This window comes from Tupaia chinensis, unplaced genomic scaffold (assembly GCF_000334495.1).
Source record: "Tupaia chinensis unplaced genomic scaffold, TupChi_1.0 Scaffold000539_1, whole genome shotgun sequence".
Taxonomy (NCBI): Eukaryota; Metazoa; Chordata; class Mammalia; order Scandentia; family Tupaiidae; genus Tupaia; species Tupaia belangeri.
Window position 1 is genome coordinate 2,714,450 of NW_006160052.1, and position 13,722 is coordinate 2,728,171.

General features: G+C 51.7%; 1 protein-coding gene across 6 annotated transcripts; it reads right to left on the minus strand.

Annotated features, from left to right (window-relative positions):
* Nucleotides 1-770: 770 nt before the first annotated feature.
* Nucleotides 771-12,388, minus strand: AVPI1 (arginine vasopressin induced 1). Of its 6 annotated transcripts, none has more exons than XM_006157341.3 (4): nt 10,539-10,686; nt 3,790-3,898; nt 2,511-2,807; nt 771-1,430 (listed from the first exon to the last, which is right to left on the minus strand). In XM_006157341.3, the coding sequence occupies exons 3-4, from the start codon at nt 2,795-2,797 to the stop codon at nt 1,274-1,276; spliced, it is 444 nt and encodes a 147-aa protein (XP_006157403.1). In that variant the 5' UTR covers nt 2,798-2,807; nt 3,790-3,898; nt 10,539-10,686; the 3' UTR covers nt 771-1,273. The 6 variants fall into 6 exon arrangements, with proteins under 6 accessions (XP_006157403.1, XP_006157404.1, XP_027631075.1 ...); XM_006157342.3 differs by lacking the exon at nt 10,539-10,686 and adding an exon at nt 10,246-10,530; XM_027775274.1 differs by lacking the exon at nt 10,539-10,686 and adding an exon at nt 7,643-7,794.
* Between the last annotated feature and the right edge of the window lie 1,334 nt (nt 12,389-13,722).

Genomic DNA, 13,722 nt, shown 5'->3' on the forward strand with positions numbered 1-13,722 from the left:
AAAGCACACGAATTTCCCTAACTTACTTGACACCAAAACCTGACCTGAACCCACAGCAATAGGAAGTTGTAGGTAATTATCTGAGTATATGTTGAAGAAATTGTGTTTTATGAGCTGTTCCTCTAGGGATTAGTCTTTGCCCTGACTGCTCCCGAAAATTCTGAACTCAAAACCTAGCCCCAGGGGCCTGGGTGAAGAGCGGACCTGCTCTCAGGTGACAGCCCTGCCTGTGTGCATGTACATGGCTCCCTCACTTGGAGCCCTGGCTCCTTCCAGCCGACAGGGCAGTGGTGCCAGAGCCCAGGGTTCTAGGGCAGAGTCTGGAGAGCAGGCTCAAACCCTGGGGGTGCTCAGGCCACGGGAACCCAGGCTAGTGCAGTCAGCGGCTGGCCGGCCATGAGCAGGAAGCAGCAATCCATGGGGTGGTCTCCCACTGCCCTGACCGCAGGCTTAGCCAGCCTGCAGATCCGGCCCACTTGTCGGGCTAACAACAGCCTCCCCTTCTCCTCTGGATCCTGATGGCTGCAGAGACTGCCCATCTCCTCTGGATCTGTCTGAGAGCCTCTGGAGGAGGCTGGGGCACAGGCCTGTAGGGTAAGGCCAGCCCAGATTTCCTTCCTGAGCATACCCCCGTCTCTCTCCTTCTGGCTCCAGTCTCCCATTAGGGACCCTCCCCTCTGTGACAGACTCATGGGTTCTTATTTATTTATTTATTTATTTGTTTGTTTGTTTGTTTGCTTGTTTATACCTGACCAGAGGAGAGAAGTGAGAAAGCAAGCCACCAAGTCTGGGACTTGAGCCATGATAGGCTAGGCCATGTGAGAGTCCAGCGCCATTAACCACCATGCTACCTGCTGGCTCCCAGATTCATGGGTTCTTGATGCAAGTGGTTTATTGCCACTTAAGCCAGTTTCTTTGTGCTGCCCGATGGCACAGGGGTGTGGTCTGGCTGTTGGGCCGTGGTCACGAGGGTTCGTAGCATGGGGTAGCAGAAGTGGTGAGATGCTGCTTCTCGTGCCCGGCACCTCACTCCTGGGCACACCATGTAGCCAGGGGGAGTGGTGGAGTGGGAAGGGCTGAGAAGTGGGTCCCATGTACCAGCTCAGTGGGAGGCTCCAGTCCTGCTGGGAACGGAGCAGCCAGCTGCAGCGGTTTCTCCCGCTTTCTCACTGGCCAGGGCCACCTGCCTCAAGCCTCTTCGCCTTCCCAGGCCCTTTGGCAAAGTCCCTGTGTTCCTCAAGGAGATGTCACCATTGCAGGCCCCTTCTCTGGATCAGTGCCTGATCTGGTGAAGGTAGCCTGTGGGGCCTGGCTTCCTCCAGTTCCGGCGGATCCTGGCACTTGTCCTCCTGGAGGTCAGATACTGCTCACTGGAGGTCACTGTGGTACCACTCTGTGAGCCGGCCAGGGGGAAGCGGGGCTCGGGGCTCCTGCAGGAACAAGTGTATGATAAACTAACATCAATACAGAGGAGAGATGGGGGACTTAAAGAGACATGGGTCACTGCTGGACAGACACCCTGTTCAGGGCAAAATGAGCCCCAGGCTGCCCAGAGAACGTACAACTAGGCAGAGCTCGGAGTTCTCTGCTATGAGGGCTGGATGGGATCAGGGTGCCACACGCAGTTCTCCACCCCCTTACCCCGCACTCCTGGCAGACATTAGTCATCACGATGGGAAATTGGTTTGAAGCAGTTACTACTGATACAGTGAGGCTGACTTGCCGTCCCAGAACCCAATGGCCTCACAAGGCCTGTTCAGGTCTGGCCTGATTATGGACCAGAGCCCTAACTATGGTGACTGCTTCAGATCGTGAGGTTCAGCTTAGGGCTCGGTGTTCTGGACTGGCCGTGACCCAGCGGAGGTGGTGACTAGGGAGACAGGAGAGATGTTATCTCAAGGGAGTTTTCGACCATTTCTAACCAGGATTCCTCTACTGTGTTGCTATTCCGTATTCCCTAATCCCACAACCAGGGTCTCAGCTAGGCTTGCTTTGGGATGTTACCTGTTCTCCAGCAGGCAAAAGGTTCTTTTTTTCTTCTAACTTTGCTAGAGGGCACGTGCGCTCACCAGAGAGACAGAGCGAGATGGAGAAGAGAGAAAGCACCCCCATGGGTGCTCACACTGCATTCCCTTCTTCATTCCTCTGGGGATTTTGGGCACAGACACACACATACCCAAAGTGTTTTTTAAGCCACCAGGTCTTGGACTCAAACCACACAGTTAGCCATGTGGGATCCAGCCGTCTCAATCTCCACTCTGTTGCTGGACCATTTCTTCCGAAAAGTACTCTCCCACCTGGCTGAGAACCATTGCAAAACAAGGTGGGGCTGCTAGGACTACACTCTCTGGGGTTTCACAGGGCTGTATGTGACTCCAACAGTAACAGCCATCGTGGCAACCCTGAGAGTGGGCACAGACAGAGGCCATGTAACTAGCTCCAGTCCCAGGCAGGACGTGGGGAGCAGGCATCAGCGATCTCCCTTCTTCATCTTCAACCCCGGAACCCACCTGAGTCTGCTGCAGTGGTGTAGCGAGTGGCCTGGGGGCTTCTGCTTTGGAGGCCTCTTCCTGCGCAGCCTCCTCAGGGCCTCGGCCACACGGTGGTCCCCTGCGCACTCCCAGATGATGTGCGCGCGTTCCTCGGCCAGCTGGTCCCCACTGCGCCGAAACAGGCCCTGGATCTGCAGCAGCTCAGCGTCCTGGAAGATGTTGGCCGAGGCCTGCTTGCGGCCCCGGGCCTCCCTCGGGGCCTGCCAGGGAGGTGGCTCGCTCACCACAGAGGCTGGGGTGCCCATCGTGGACGTGCTGAGAATATAAAGCATGGCGACACCAGCTCAGGAGGGCCCTCCCAAACCTGGGGCTGCAGGGGCTCCTGCTGTCTCCTTGCTTCAGGAGCCAAGCGAGGATAAAGCCCTTGCCTGCACATCCATTTCCCAGGACACGTTGGGCAAGCAGTGTTAAAACCAATGGCCAGGTTTATTAAGTGCTGTGTCAGACACCTCATTTAAGATTCACAGCGACCTGTGAGGTCTACCCCATTTTACAGATGAAGTGCGACTCCGAGAGGTCGAACGACCTGCCGGTGGTCACAAAGCCAAGTGCAAATGCAGAGCCAGGAGTCGAACCCAGCTCCGTCTGGCTCTAAAGTCCAGGCAGACACCAGGATGCCCAGCAACAGCTCACACCTGCAGAGTACTCGCCAGGTGTTGGGCACCACAGTAACAGCTTTGTTCACAGGACATCACGGAGGGGTACTAAGCAGGCCAGCCTGTGGGGCAAACACTCCTCATTCACAGATGGGATCTGAAGAACAAGGCCAAGCGTCCGCGCATATGCGGCGAGGGCTGCACTCCAGAAACCTCCGGGTGAAGGCCTGGGCTTGGAGCAGGGCGGTATGACAGACGTGGAGCTGGGTTCCCGGGCTGGAACCCCACTTCTGCCCACCAGGCTTTAGCTGCTTCCTGTGTGAAGCGATCAGCTGGTTCTAGAACGCGCTCTGCAGGGCTGGTGTGAAGGTGGAGCAAGGACATCAAGCACGTGAACAGTGCTCAGCGTTCTCTTCAGTTGAAATTGAGAAGCCTCAACCTACAACCCTAATTTCAATTTCAAGACCTTGGGGATGAACCAAATCCATACAGTTCGGCACGGTATGAACTGGACCAGTCCGATCTAACCACACTCCGGAGGACTAGAGTGGTAATGGCAGATGGGCCGAGGGATGATGACGGATCACACCTGAGGCTGTCCTTGGGCGAGCTTGTGTGTGGACATCAGCGTGTGTACTTACACAAACCCCAGATGGTGCAGCCTTTCATGCCTGCACTGTGGTATAGATCAGGGGACCTCCATGGCATGAGGTGGTGACTGAAACGACGTCAGCCAATGGGATGGCCGGGCTGTCAAGGGCAGAGGTGGAAATTGATAAGAAAGTCCAATAGAAGGTAGGCTTTTATGTCAAGGGTGCCCATCACATCCGGGAAGTGAAAATTCAATGATCTCCCTTGAGTCTGATAGTTCACTTTGAATTACAAAGGCATAAAAAGTTCAGCTTTGTCCTTGTTTCCAGTACAGCCTGCTAAAACTGTGGGATTGGAAAACAGCCTGTAGCTCAGAGAATTCTGGCTCTGCAAGGATTCTGGCACTGCACAGATCTGGGTTTGAATCCCAGCTCTGCCACCTTCCTGGCTGTGTGAACTCCCGCAAGTTACTCTACCTGAGCCTATGTCCGTACTCAGGAGATGACAGTTCTCACTTCTCACAAGTACAGCAAGGGTTAAGTGAGCCAAACTGGGGTCAGGTACATTAAAGAGCTGAAGATAAATGGCCCTCTTTTTGGCCTCCCTGATCTTTACACCTGGATTAGGCTGTGATGTGGACCCCCCCTCCTCCAAGCAGGGTGGCCAGAGCTGAGGACAGATCTAGTCACACCCTCCGGACCCCCATCACCCCCAAGCTGGGAGGAGTAGGTCCTGCTGCTGCTTTTTTTTTTTTTTTCAAGAGAAATTTTTGCTGGGGCTGGCAGATGGTGTGGTGGTTAAAGGCGTTATACTCACACATGGCCAACTGTGGTTCGCGCCCGGACCTTGTGCCTTGCTTTCTTACTTTCCCTCTCTGTCCGTCTCTGTTCCTCTCTGATCAAACTGGAAAATACTACTACTACTACTAAATAAAGTTAAATTAAAAAAAAATTCTTAAAAAATAGATTTTTGCTATGGGGTACGTGTGCTTGCAGGAAGTAAGAAGTCACCACTGTGGGGGGCAGGGCGATAGTCACATGCAATCCCTTCTCTGTTCTCTTCTATGGATTTTGGGCACACATGCACACGTACCTGGTGTATTTCAAACCCCAGGTCTGGGTATCCAACCGTGGTCAGCCATGTGAGAATCCAGTGATGTAACTATTATGCCATTTGCTGGTCCCAAAGCAGGCCCTGCTTCTAACCAGGGCCTGGCTGCCTGAGTCAGCTCTTTCCACAGTCACCGACAAAGATAGCTCTCAACAAGCAGCCAGCTTCCAAAGGGGGAAGCGAACATTAAAACAATCATTTAAATAAAAACATGTACTTGCTCATTGTAAAAGAAGCAAATAATTTCATAAAGAAAAGCATTTCCAGTTCCCTCTTCTCAGCCTACTTGCAGAAGTCACCCTTACTCTGCCTTGCCTCTGTTCTCAGGAGGACGTGAGTCACCTCTCCAACCCATTTTGACTCCCCAAATATGACTCCCTCCCTGGCCCTGCCCTCCTCCCTCAGCTCAGTAGCCACCCTTGTTATTCCAGTAACTTCCATCCTTAACCTGTCCCAGTTTCTGGTCCTTCTGTCATAGGAACGCTACTCTCTCATATTTAAAAAAAAAAGTATGTATGTATTTAATTCCATTTGTTGTCGAGTTTTTGTTTGTTTTTGGTCTTTTTTGGGAGGTTTTTGCTACAGGGCATGTGCACTCGCCAGAAAGACAGAGACAGAGAGACAGAAAGCAAGAAATCACCTGCTGGGGGGGTGGAATCTCTTCTCCTCCATTCTCCTCTCAGGGTCTTGGGTACACACATGCACCCGGTGTGAGTTTATGCCACCGGGTCCAGGACTCGAACCACGGTCGACTACATGGGAGTTCAGTGACATAGCCATTATGCTATCTGCTGGTCCCTATTGTTTAATGTGGACAGAAAGAGAGAGAGAGATGGAAAGTGAGAAAGCAACCTACCAGGTCTGAGACTTAAACTAAGTGGACCATACAGGAGTCCAGAGCCTTAACTACGACGCCCCCTGCTGGCCTCCAACTCTCTTTTCTAAAGGTTTAATAACAACATAAATCTGCAGAGGCCTTCAGAGAAATTAACTTCATAAAAATAGTACTTTTTATCTGGAAAATGGAAATTTAAGAATCTGCCTCTTCAGGACCAGCAAATGGCATAATGGATACATTGCTGGACTTCCATGTGGTGGACAGCAGTTTGAATCCCAGACCCTGCAGCTTAAAATTCACCCTACGAAAAATAAATAAATAAATAAATAAAAACAACAACAACAACAACAAAAAACCTCACCCTACGTGGGGCCAGCAGGTGGTGTAGTGGTTAAGGATGCTGGACTCCCACGTGGCTGACTGAGGTTTGAGTCCCAGACCTGGCGGCTTGCTTTCTCACTTTCTCTCTGCCTGAGCCCCCACCCCGGTCAAATTAAAATAAATAAATAAAGATTAAAAAAAATCTTAGAAAACAAAAACAAACCAAAAAAAAAACCAACTCATGCTGGGTGCATGTGTGTGCACACCCAAAATCCCAAGAGGAGAATGGAGGAGAAGGGATTGCAATGTGGCCATCTTCCCTGGGGAGGGAAGGGGGGTGATTTCTTGCTTTCTGTCTCTCTGTCAAGCACAAGTGCCCTATAGAATAATCTCTTAAAAAGTAATAACAACAAAAACACCTCTCCTTAGTACCATCATGGAATCCAGGTAAAACCTAATATGGGGGCTGGCAGGTGGTGTGGTTGAGGCGCTGGATTCCCACATGGCCGACTGTGGTTCAAGTTCTGAATCTGGCGCCTTGCTTTCTCACTTTTTCTGTCTGTCTCTCTCTGGTTGGATGAAAGAAAAAATAATAAGTAAAATAAATAAATCTTTAAAAAAAAAAAAAAAAACCTAATATGTGTGGTAATTAAGTCCCCAGGGCTGGATTCCACACACATACTATGACCAGAAGTCACCAAGTCCCACTGAGGCTGATACAGAATAAAAAAGCTATGGGCTGTTCATTCATACATGATCACATGCATATCATTTAATCCTCAAAACAGTTCTAAGAATTGGACACTTTTTTTTTTAAGAATTATTTTATTTAACTATTTATTTATTTATTTATTTATTTTTAATTTGACCTGAGAGGGATAGTGCAAGAGAGAGAGAGAAAAAGGGAGAGCGAGAAAGCAAGCTGCTAGGTTCAGGACCTGAACTGCAGTCAGCCATGTGGGAGTCCAGTGCCCTTAAACACCATGCCACCTGCTGGCCCTGGAATCAGGCCCTATTCAAATCCCATTTCAGATGCACAGAGAAGGCGAGACAGGACAGGAGGCCTGGAGGCAGCCACGGCCAGGACCACGTGGTGCTTCACAGCCCAGCAGTTCACAGCACACGTCTTCTGCACCCCGTGACAAGCCGGGAGCAAGCTTCCCTGGCCCTCCTGATTCACACAGGGACACCAGCCAACAGAAAGACGGGCAGAATGAGCCCACAGGGTGGAGGCAGGGGTGGAGGTGTGGGATTCATTTTGTCTCTTCACTAGCGTCGGGGCTGCTGAATGGGTGACAGCCACCCAAGCCTTGAACCCACACACTGAAGAGGAAGATCCTCAGCTTGCACATAAGAAATCTAGACCCACAACGCAGCCCAGCCCAGCCCAGCACTGATGCATGAGTCAGAAGGCTGAGCTGCTCCCTGGCTGAGGCCTCCAGCAGTTCTCATGGCCTCCGTGGGCCAGTTTCTGACTGCAGGAAAGACAGGTCGAGCTGCTGGTCTCAGATGGCCTTCCCTGGGGTCCAGGTCAATGACTGCAGGGCAAGGTAGGTCTGTAAGAAGGAGGGATGGGCTCCTGTGTGCCAGGGCCTGGGAAGGAACCATGTGGACAGGCCAGGAAACTCACCAACCTTCTCTGTACTCAGTCTCCCTGAGGCAGGCAGGACAGTTGCGGTGCAGTGGGCCATGGGTTAGGAACTGCTAGAAGCGGAGTGCACTGCTCTAAAGCACCAAGTGCCTGAGGGAACCAGCAGGTGGCGTGGTGGTTAAGACGCTAGACACTCCCACGTGGCTGACCACGGTTCAAGTCCTGGACCTGGCAGCTTGCTTTCTCACTTTCTCTCTCTTTCTGGTCAAATTAAAATGAATGAATAAGTAAAATTAAATGTAATAATTCTGTAAAAAAATAAATAAATAAAGCACCAAGTGCCATTGCTATGGCCTAGTTCAGGGCAGACTCTGAGGCTGGTGGGTGGGAAGGGAAGGAGGATGACCCCTCTCACACTCAGGAGTCTCAACTCCCCAGGGAAAGAAAGATCAGTAGCAGCAGCTGCCTCAGGAGAAAATGGCTTGGAGCCTGACTTCCAGGAGGGGCCCAGCAACCTCTGCCAGGGCTGCAAGGTCTCGACTCCTGAAAGCCTCCAGGCAGCTGGGTTACAAACACTCACGAGAAACCACTGGGGAGACTCTGAGCCTCCAGCCTCAACCCCACCCTCCATGAACCCTGGAGAGGATGTGGACCTCCAGATTTTGAAGCCTTTCCCTCGGCTCTGCCTCCCACCCTGAAATTTAGACAGCAGCGTAGGAAGAGTGAGGCGGAGAATCAAAATCGATGGATTCCATACAGGTTAAGATGGTAAACTTGGAAAACTGAGGAATCGGGACATTTTTATGGTCAGAAGAAACTTTCCTGTCTCATTCAATGTGTTCAATAGTTTCCCCTAATTCCTTAATCCAGGAAAGTCAGAGTGGACGTGAACAATAGCAGTTGGTACAATGGTTACATTGCTGGACTCCCACATAGCCAACTGTGATTTGAGTCCCGGCCGGACCCAGCAGCTAAAAACTCACGCCAGGCGTGGTAGGTGGCCAAATCCTGAGAGGAGACTAGAGAAGGGACTGTAGCATGGCCACCTTCCCCCCCACCCACAGGTGATTTCTCGCTTTCTGTCTCTATCTTTCTGGTGAGTGTACATGCTCTTTAAGAAAAAAAAATCTCAAAAGAAAAAAAAAAGGATTACAAATAGATCTTCCATTTCAAAGCTGACAAGAAAGATAAGCACCAGTCTGTGCACAAATGAGTGAAGGCTAAATCACAAAATCCTTCACTTTGACACACAGACTAGGTTAAAAATGACCCACCGCTGAGTCAATACCAAATGTTAAAAATGATGAAGTCCAACCTGTTCTGAAACCGGTAATAACCAAGGAGCTCTAACAAAGAAGCAGACTTTAAAAGTGACTGGCGGTGCACTGGATTTGCGGTATCTAAACATGCAGTGATACTGGAAGCTCAGTTCAGACAGCTGTCGAGGTGAGTGTCTCCCCGTGGGCTCAGGGAGGTGCAGGTCACCAGGAGAGGCCGACCACAGCTGGGTGAGTTGGACAACTCCTGTCCCTGACTTTGCTTGCCCCCTTCAAGTAACCTTGGTGATGGTGACAATTTGTGTAATTGGAAGCCAAGAACTTCTTAGAAAAATAACTGGTGGCTCTGGCCCAAGGCCCACATCAACACTTGTGGCCCTGGCCTGCCACCCCGCACAGACATTTCCACTGGACAGAGGCCAAAATCTACTCCTCAAGGGGGAGGCCCGGTCCAAATGGTCATGTGGGGCCCCCCACCTCACACAGCCTCAGTCATGTGTGCCCAGAGAACTGGACACCAGACAGCCTCCAAATCTATGCCTGGGAGGTGGGCAGAGGAACTGAGCCCTTTCCCCAGACCCATTCTCGGATATAACCTGGAAATAAACTGCTACTAGGTCTTGGAAGAAGGTTTGCAAGAGCTCAAGAAACCGGAATTCTCACTATACCACTGGTAAGTGGCTGACCTAGGACAAGTCTGTTTTCCTCGCCTCATTCTGATGGTGGAAATGGTGAGCATCAACCACCCTTAGTGGGGTAGGGGAGATCCAGTGTTCTAGGAGAGCGTTCACCCCAGTACCTCACATATCATTCACATCCCATGCTTGGTTTACTGAGCGAACAGTGGAAGGGAAAGGCTGTTCACGGGATTACAGAATCGGTCCTATTTTCATCACAGCCATTAGCAAATACCACCAAAAGCAGTCTTCACTCTCTGGGGAAGGAGGCAGAGGCGGATGTGTACTTTTAAATCAGAGCTCAAGGAGTAAAATCTGAAGCCGTTTCCTCCATGTCACGGGCAAAACAGCACCTTCAGATGGGCTCCCTGTGATCCTCTCCTGAGGCAGCACCACCGTTATACCCATTTTGCAGAAGAGAATGCTGAGCTCAGAAAGGTTAAGTAACTTGACCAAAATCACACAGCTGGTAGGAGACAGTGGCTGGGCTACGCACTCGGGTAATCTGACCCCAGTGCCAGATGACTGGTGAGGTTCTCAGTGGGCGGAAGGGCCCAGAAGGCTGAGCTCCTTAGGGCCTGCTATCAGCTTCCGCGAATCTGGAAGGCGCAGGGATCTGTCGGGACTCCCAAGCCAGCCTGTGGCCTCTGCACCCAACCGCCCCACGGGGAGTTGGGGCGCTGGGTACTCACCACTGCGAAGGGCGGCCCACGGACCTCAAATCGGGGTAAAGGTACGCTAAGATGAGCCCACCCCGACCTTTCCACGGCCTTTCGAAAGGGCGGGCGCGGCACTAGGCCGAAGGTGCTCCCACGGACCGGGCGTTCACCGCAGGACAAGAGCTCGGGAGAGGCTCACACAGGATATCCCCAGTATGGGTCGGCCCTCGGGGAGCAGACGTGGCAGCTTCGCAGAGCCGCCGGCCCCTACGTGGTGCGCGTCCTGGCGGCACCCCCGCTCCCGCCGCGGCCGCCGACCTACGTACCTGGCTGTCAGAGGCGGGCGGCACGCAGCCCTGGGCCGGCCGGGCCACCTCGGTTCCCGGGAGAGAGAACTACCCCGCCCCGCAACAGCCAATCCTCAGCGGGAGCCTCGGGGTGAGCGCCCCACCAGGCTTCCAAAAGCGAACGCGGACAGTCCCGGGCCAATCAGCGGCGGAGCAGAGCGCGGGGCGTGGCCGCCCTGGTCCCTCCCCTAGCCCCGGCCGCCCTGGCGCGGCTCCCGGAGTCGCCCCCTCCATTGACGTCAGTCCCTCAGACCAGCGCGATTTTGCTGGCGCGGGAGGCGGGCGAGGCCTCGTCCCGCCCCAGGGTGCGGCGGCGGCTGACTCTGCAGGGTACACGTGACGGGCCGGGGCCCGCGCGCACTCACGAGTTCTGGACCGCGCGTGCCCTCTGCGGAGCCTCCAACCCGACAGTTCCAGGCGATCGCCTTGCAGTCCCCCTTTCAGGTTCAGCCTTGAGGGAGAGGACCGGTCTGTCACTGCTGCGATCACATTGTGGGCATCAAAACCAGAGTCACTGTGGGTTCGAATCTTAGGTCGGCTGTGGGACTTTGAGCCACTTATCTAAACGAGACAGTATTTAAAAGTTTGTGTTTGGGGCGGCAAGTGGCGTGGTGGTTAAGGGTGCTGGATTACCCCACATGGTGGACCGTGATTGGAGTCCTGGACCTGGCGGCTTACTTTTCCACTTTCTGTGTGTCCCTCTGTGGTCAAATTAAATAAATAAATAAAATAAAGTTAAATAAAATAATTATCTTTAAAAAAAAAATTAAGAAAGAGATTATGTTCATCTGACAACGATCCTAGTAGGTACCTACCCTGCAGGGACACCTTGACAGGCAATAAACAGGAGAGACCTTGCCATTCTTGCCCTTGGAGTTACAAGCTGGAAGGCCGACATCAAACAACCCGAGACACTTCGTGTGTGATTACGATTGTGATCAATGTTAGGACTATAAAAGCACAAAACTGAGCAACCCAGCTCCCTCCGGGGGGTTCTCAGAGGCAGAAGAAGTATAATAATATCTAACTGAGATCGGAAAGAAGAGGTGAACTAGTTCAAATGAAGAGGATGGGTTGGGAAGAGTGTTTAAGGAAAGAGAAGAACATGGTCCAGGACCAGGAAATAGATTGGTGCTGGAGAAATTCAATGAGTCCTGGAGTGAGACTAGCAAGGGAGAGAGTGGCAGAAGCAGAATGAAGAGGGGGGGCAATGAGAAGTTTGCATTTCATCCCGAAGGGTTTCAGTGGGATAGTACTATGTGTGCAGATGCTCCTTGACTTACGGTGGGTAAATCCACTGTAAACTGAAAACATCTTAAGTCAAAAAAGCATGTACTACACCTAGCCTACCGAGCACAGAGCGTAGCTAGCCTGCCTTGCGGGACTCAGAGCACTTACCTGAATGGCTGGCAGTCATCTTACACAAACCCTGTTAAAAGTGCTGAAGTCTTGTAATCTATTGACTACCTTACTGAAAGTGAAAACCAGTGGATTGTTGCCACTGCCCAGCATCAGAAGAGAATATTGCTAACCTGGAAAAAGAATGAACGATTCCAACTACGGCTTCTCCTGACAGCATATCACTTTTGCAGCATCAAAGAGTAGAAAACTCTCACACTGAACATGGTAAGTCGGGGATGGTATTTAACATGACTACCATGTGCCAGTAACACTAGTCAGCACTTCACCAACATTAGCTTGTTTTACCTTGTGGTGTGTGTGTGTGTGTGTGTGTGTGTGTGTGTAATTTGTTAGAAGTTGTGTGCACTCACCCAGAGATAGGGGGCAGAAAGCATCCTCCATCGGGGTCGATCACGCTGCAATCCCGTTTCCATTTCTCCTTTCAGGATTTCGGGCACACGCACGCACACTCAGACTGTTTCCAAGCAGTGAGACTTGAACCACACAGTTAGCCATGTGGGATCCAGCTGCCTTAACCACACCATTGAATGGCCCCAAGTCTGTGTTTTTAGGAGATAACTCTGGTTGTAACTTAGGAGGTGGACTGGAGGGAGCGGGACTGGGTGCAGGGTGCCCAGTAGGCTCCGTAGCTCCTGTTTTCCTTGGAGACGAGGGCCTGTTTGTGTACTTGCTCACGTGTGGCCAGGAAGGACGCCTGGGTATAAGCCACTTGGTCTCCCCGACCTTTGCCCTTCAGAGCTGACCTTGCTCATTTAACTTGGCTTTCTTTTTAGTAGATATTCCAAGAGGAATATCTGGCCTATGTGGGCTCCCTTTTGCAAGGTGAAGAGGATATTTGGGAGTTGTTCTTCCTCATCCATGCCCTCTAGTTCCTCCATCCTTCTGTACAACAACAGTATCAGGAGGTACAATGCAGTAGCTAAAAATGGGTTTTAGTTTATTATTTTTTGAGAGGTTTTTGCTATAGGGTGTGTGCATTTGCCAGAAACACACAGAGAGAGAGAGAGAGACAGAGAGACAGAAAGCGAGAAATCACCCCCCAGGGGAGATGGCCATGCCGCAATCCCTTCTCCTCCATTCTCCTCTCAGGATCTTGGGCACGCACGCACACGCGCCCAGCGTGAGTTTAAGCCACTGGGTCCGAGACTCGAACCACAGTCGACTACATGGGAGTCCAGTGACATAGCCACTATGCCAACTGCTGGTCCCAAGTTTATTATTATTATTATCATTATTATTATTATTATTATTTGGAGAGATTTTCGCTATAGGGCGCGTGCGCTCGCCAGACAGACAGAGAGAGAAAGAGACAGAAAGCCAGAAATCCCCCCCCCCCCAGCGGGGATGGTCACGCCGCAATCCCTTCTTCTCCATTCTTCTCTCAGGATCTTGGGCACGCACGCACACACGCCCAGCGTGAGTTTTAAGCCACTGGGTCTGGGACGCGAACCGCTGTCGACTACGCAGGAGTCCAGTGACATAGCCATTACGCTAACTGCTGGTTCCCCCGAGTTTATTATTTTTTTAAAGAGAGATTTTTGTTATAGGGCTGTTACAGAGAGACAGAGAGACAGCGAGAAATCACCCTCCAGGGGAATGGTCATGCTGTAATTGTTTCTCCTCCATTCTCTTCTCAGATCTCGGGTACGCACGCACATGTGCCCAGCATGAGTTTCAAGCCGCTGGGTCCAGGACTCGAACCCTAGTCAGCTATGTGGGAGTCCCAGGACGTAACCATTAT

Excerpts from the sequence above, each read along its gene's own strand:
- AVPI1 (XM_027775275.1), bottom strand. The coding sequence starts at position 2,797 with ATGGGCACCCCAGCCTCTGTGGTGAGCGAGCCACCTCCCTGGCAGGCC. Across the intron at positions 1,431-2,510 it reads CACCACTGCAGCAGACTCAG|GAGCCCCGAGCCCCGCTTCC; the intron begins GTGGGTTCCGGG and ends TTGTTCCTGCAG.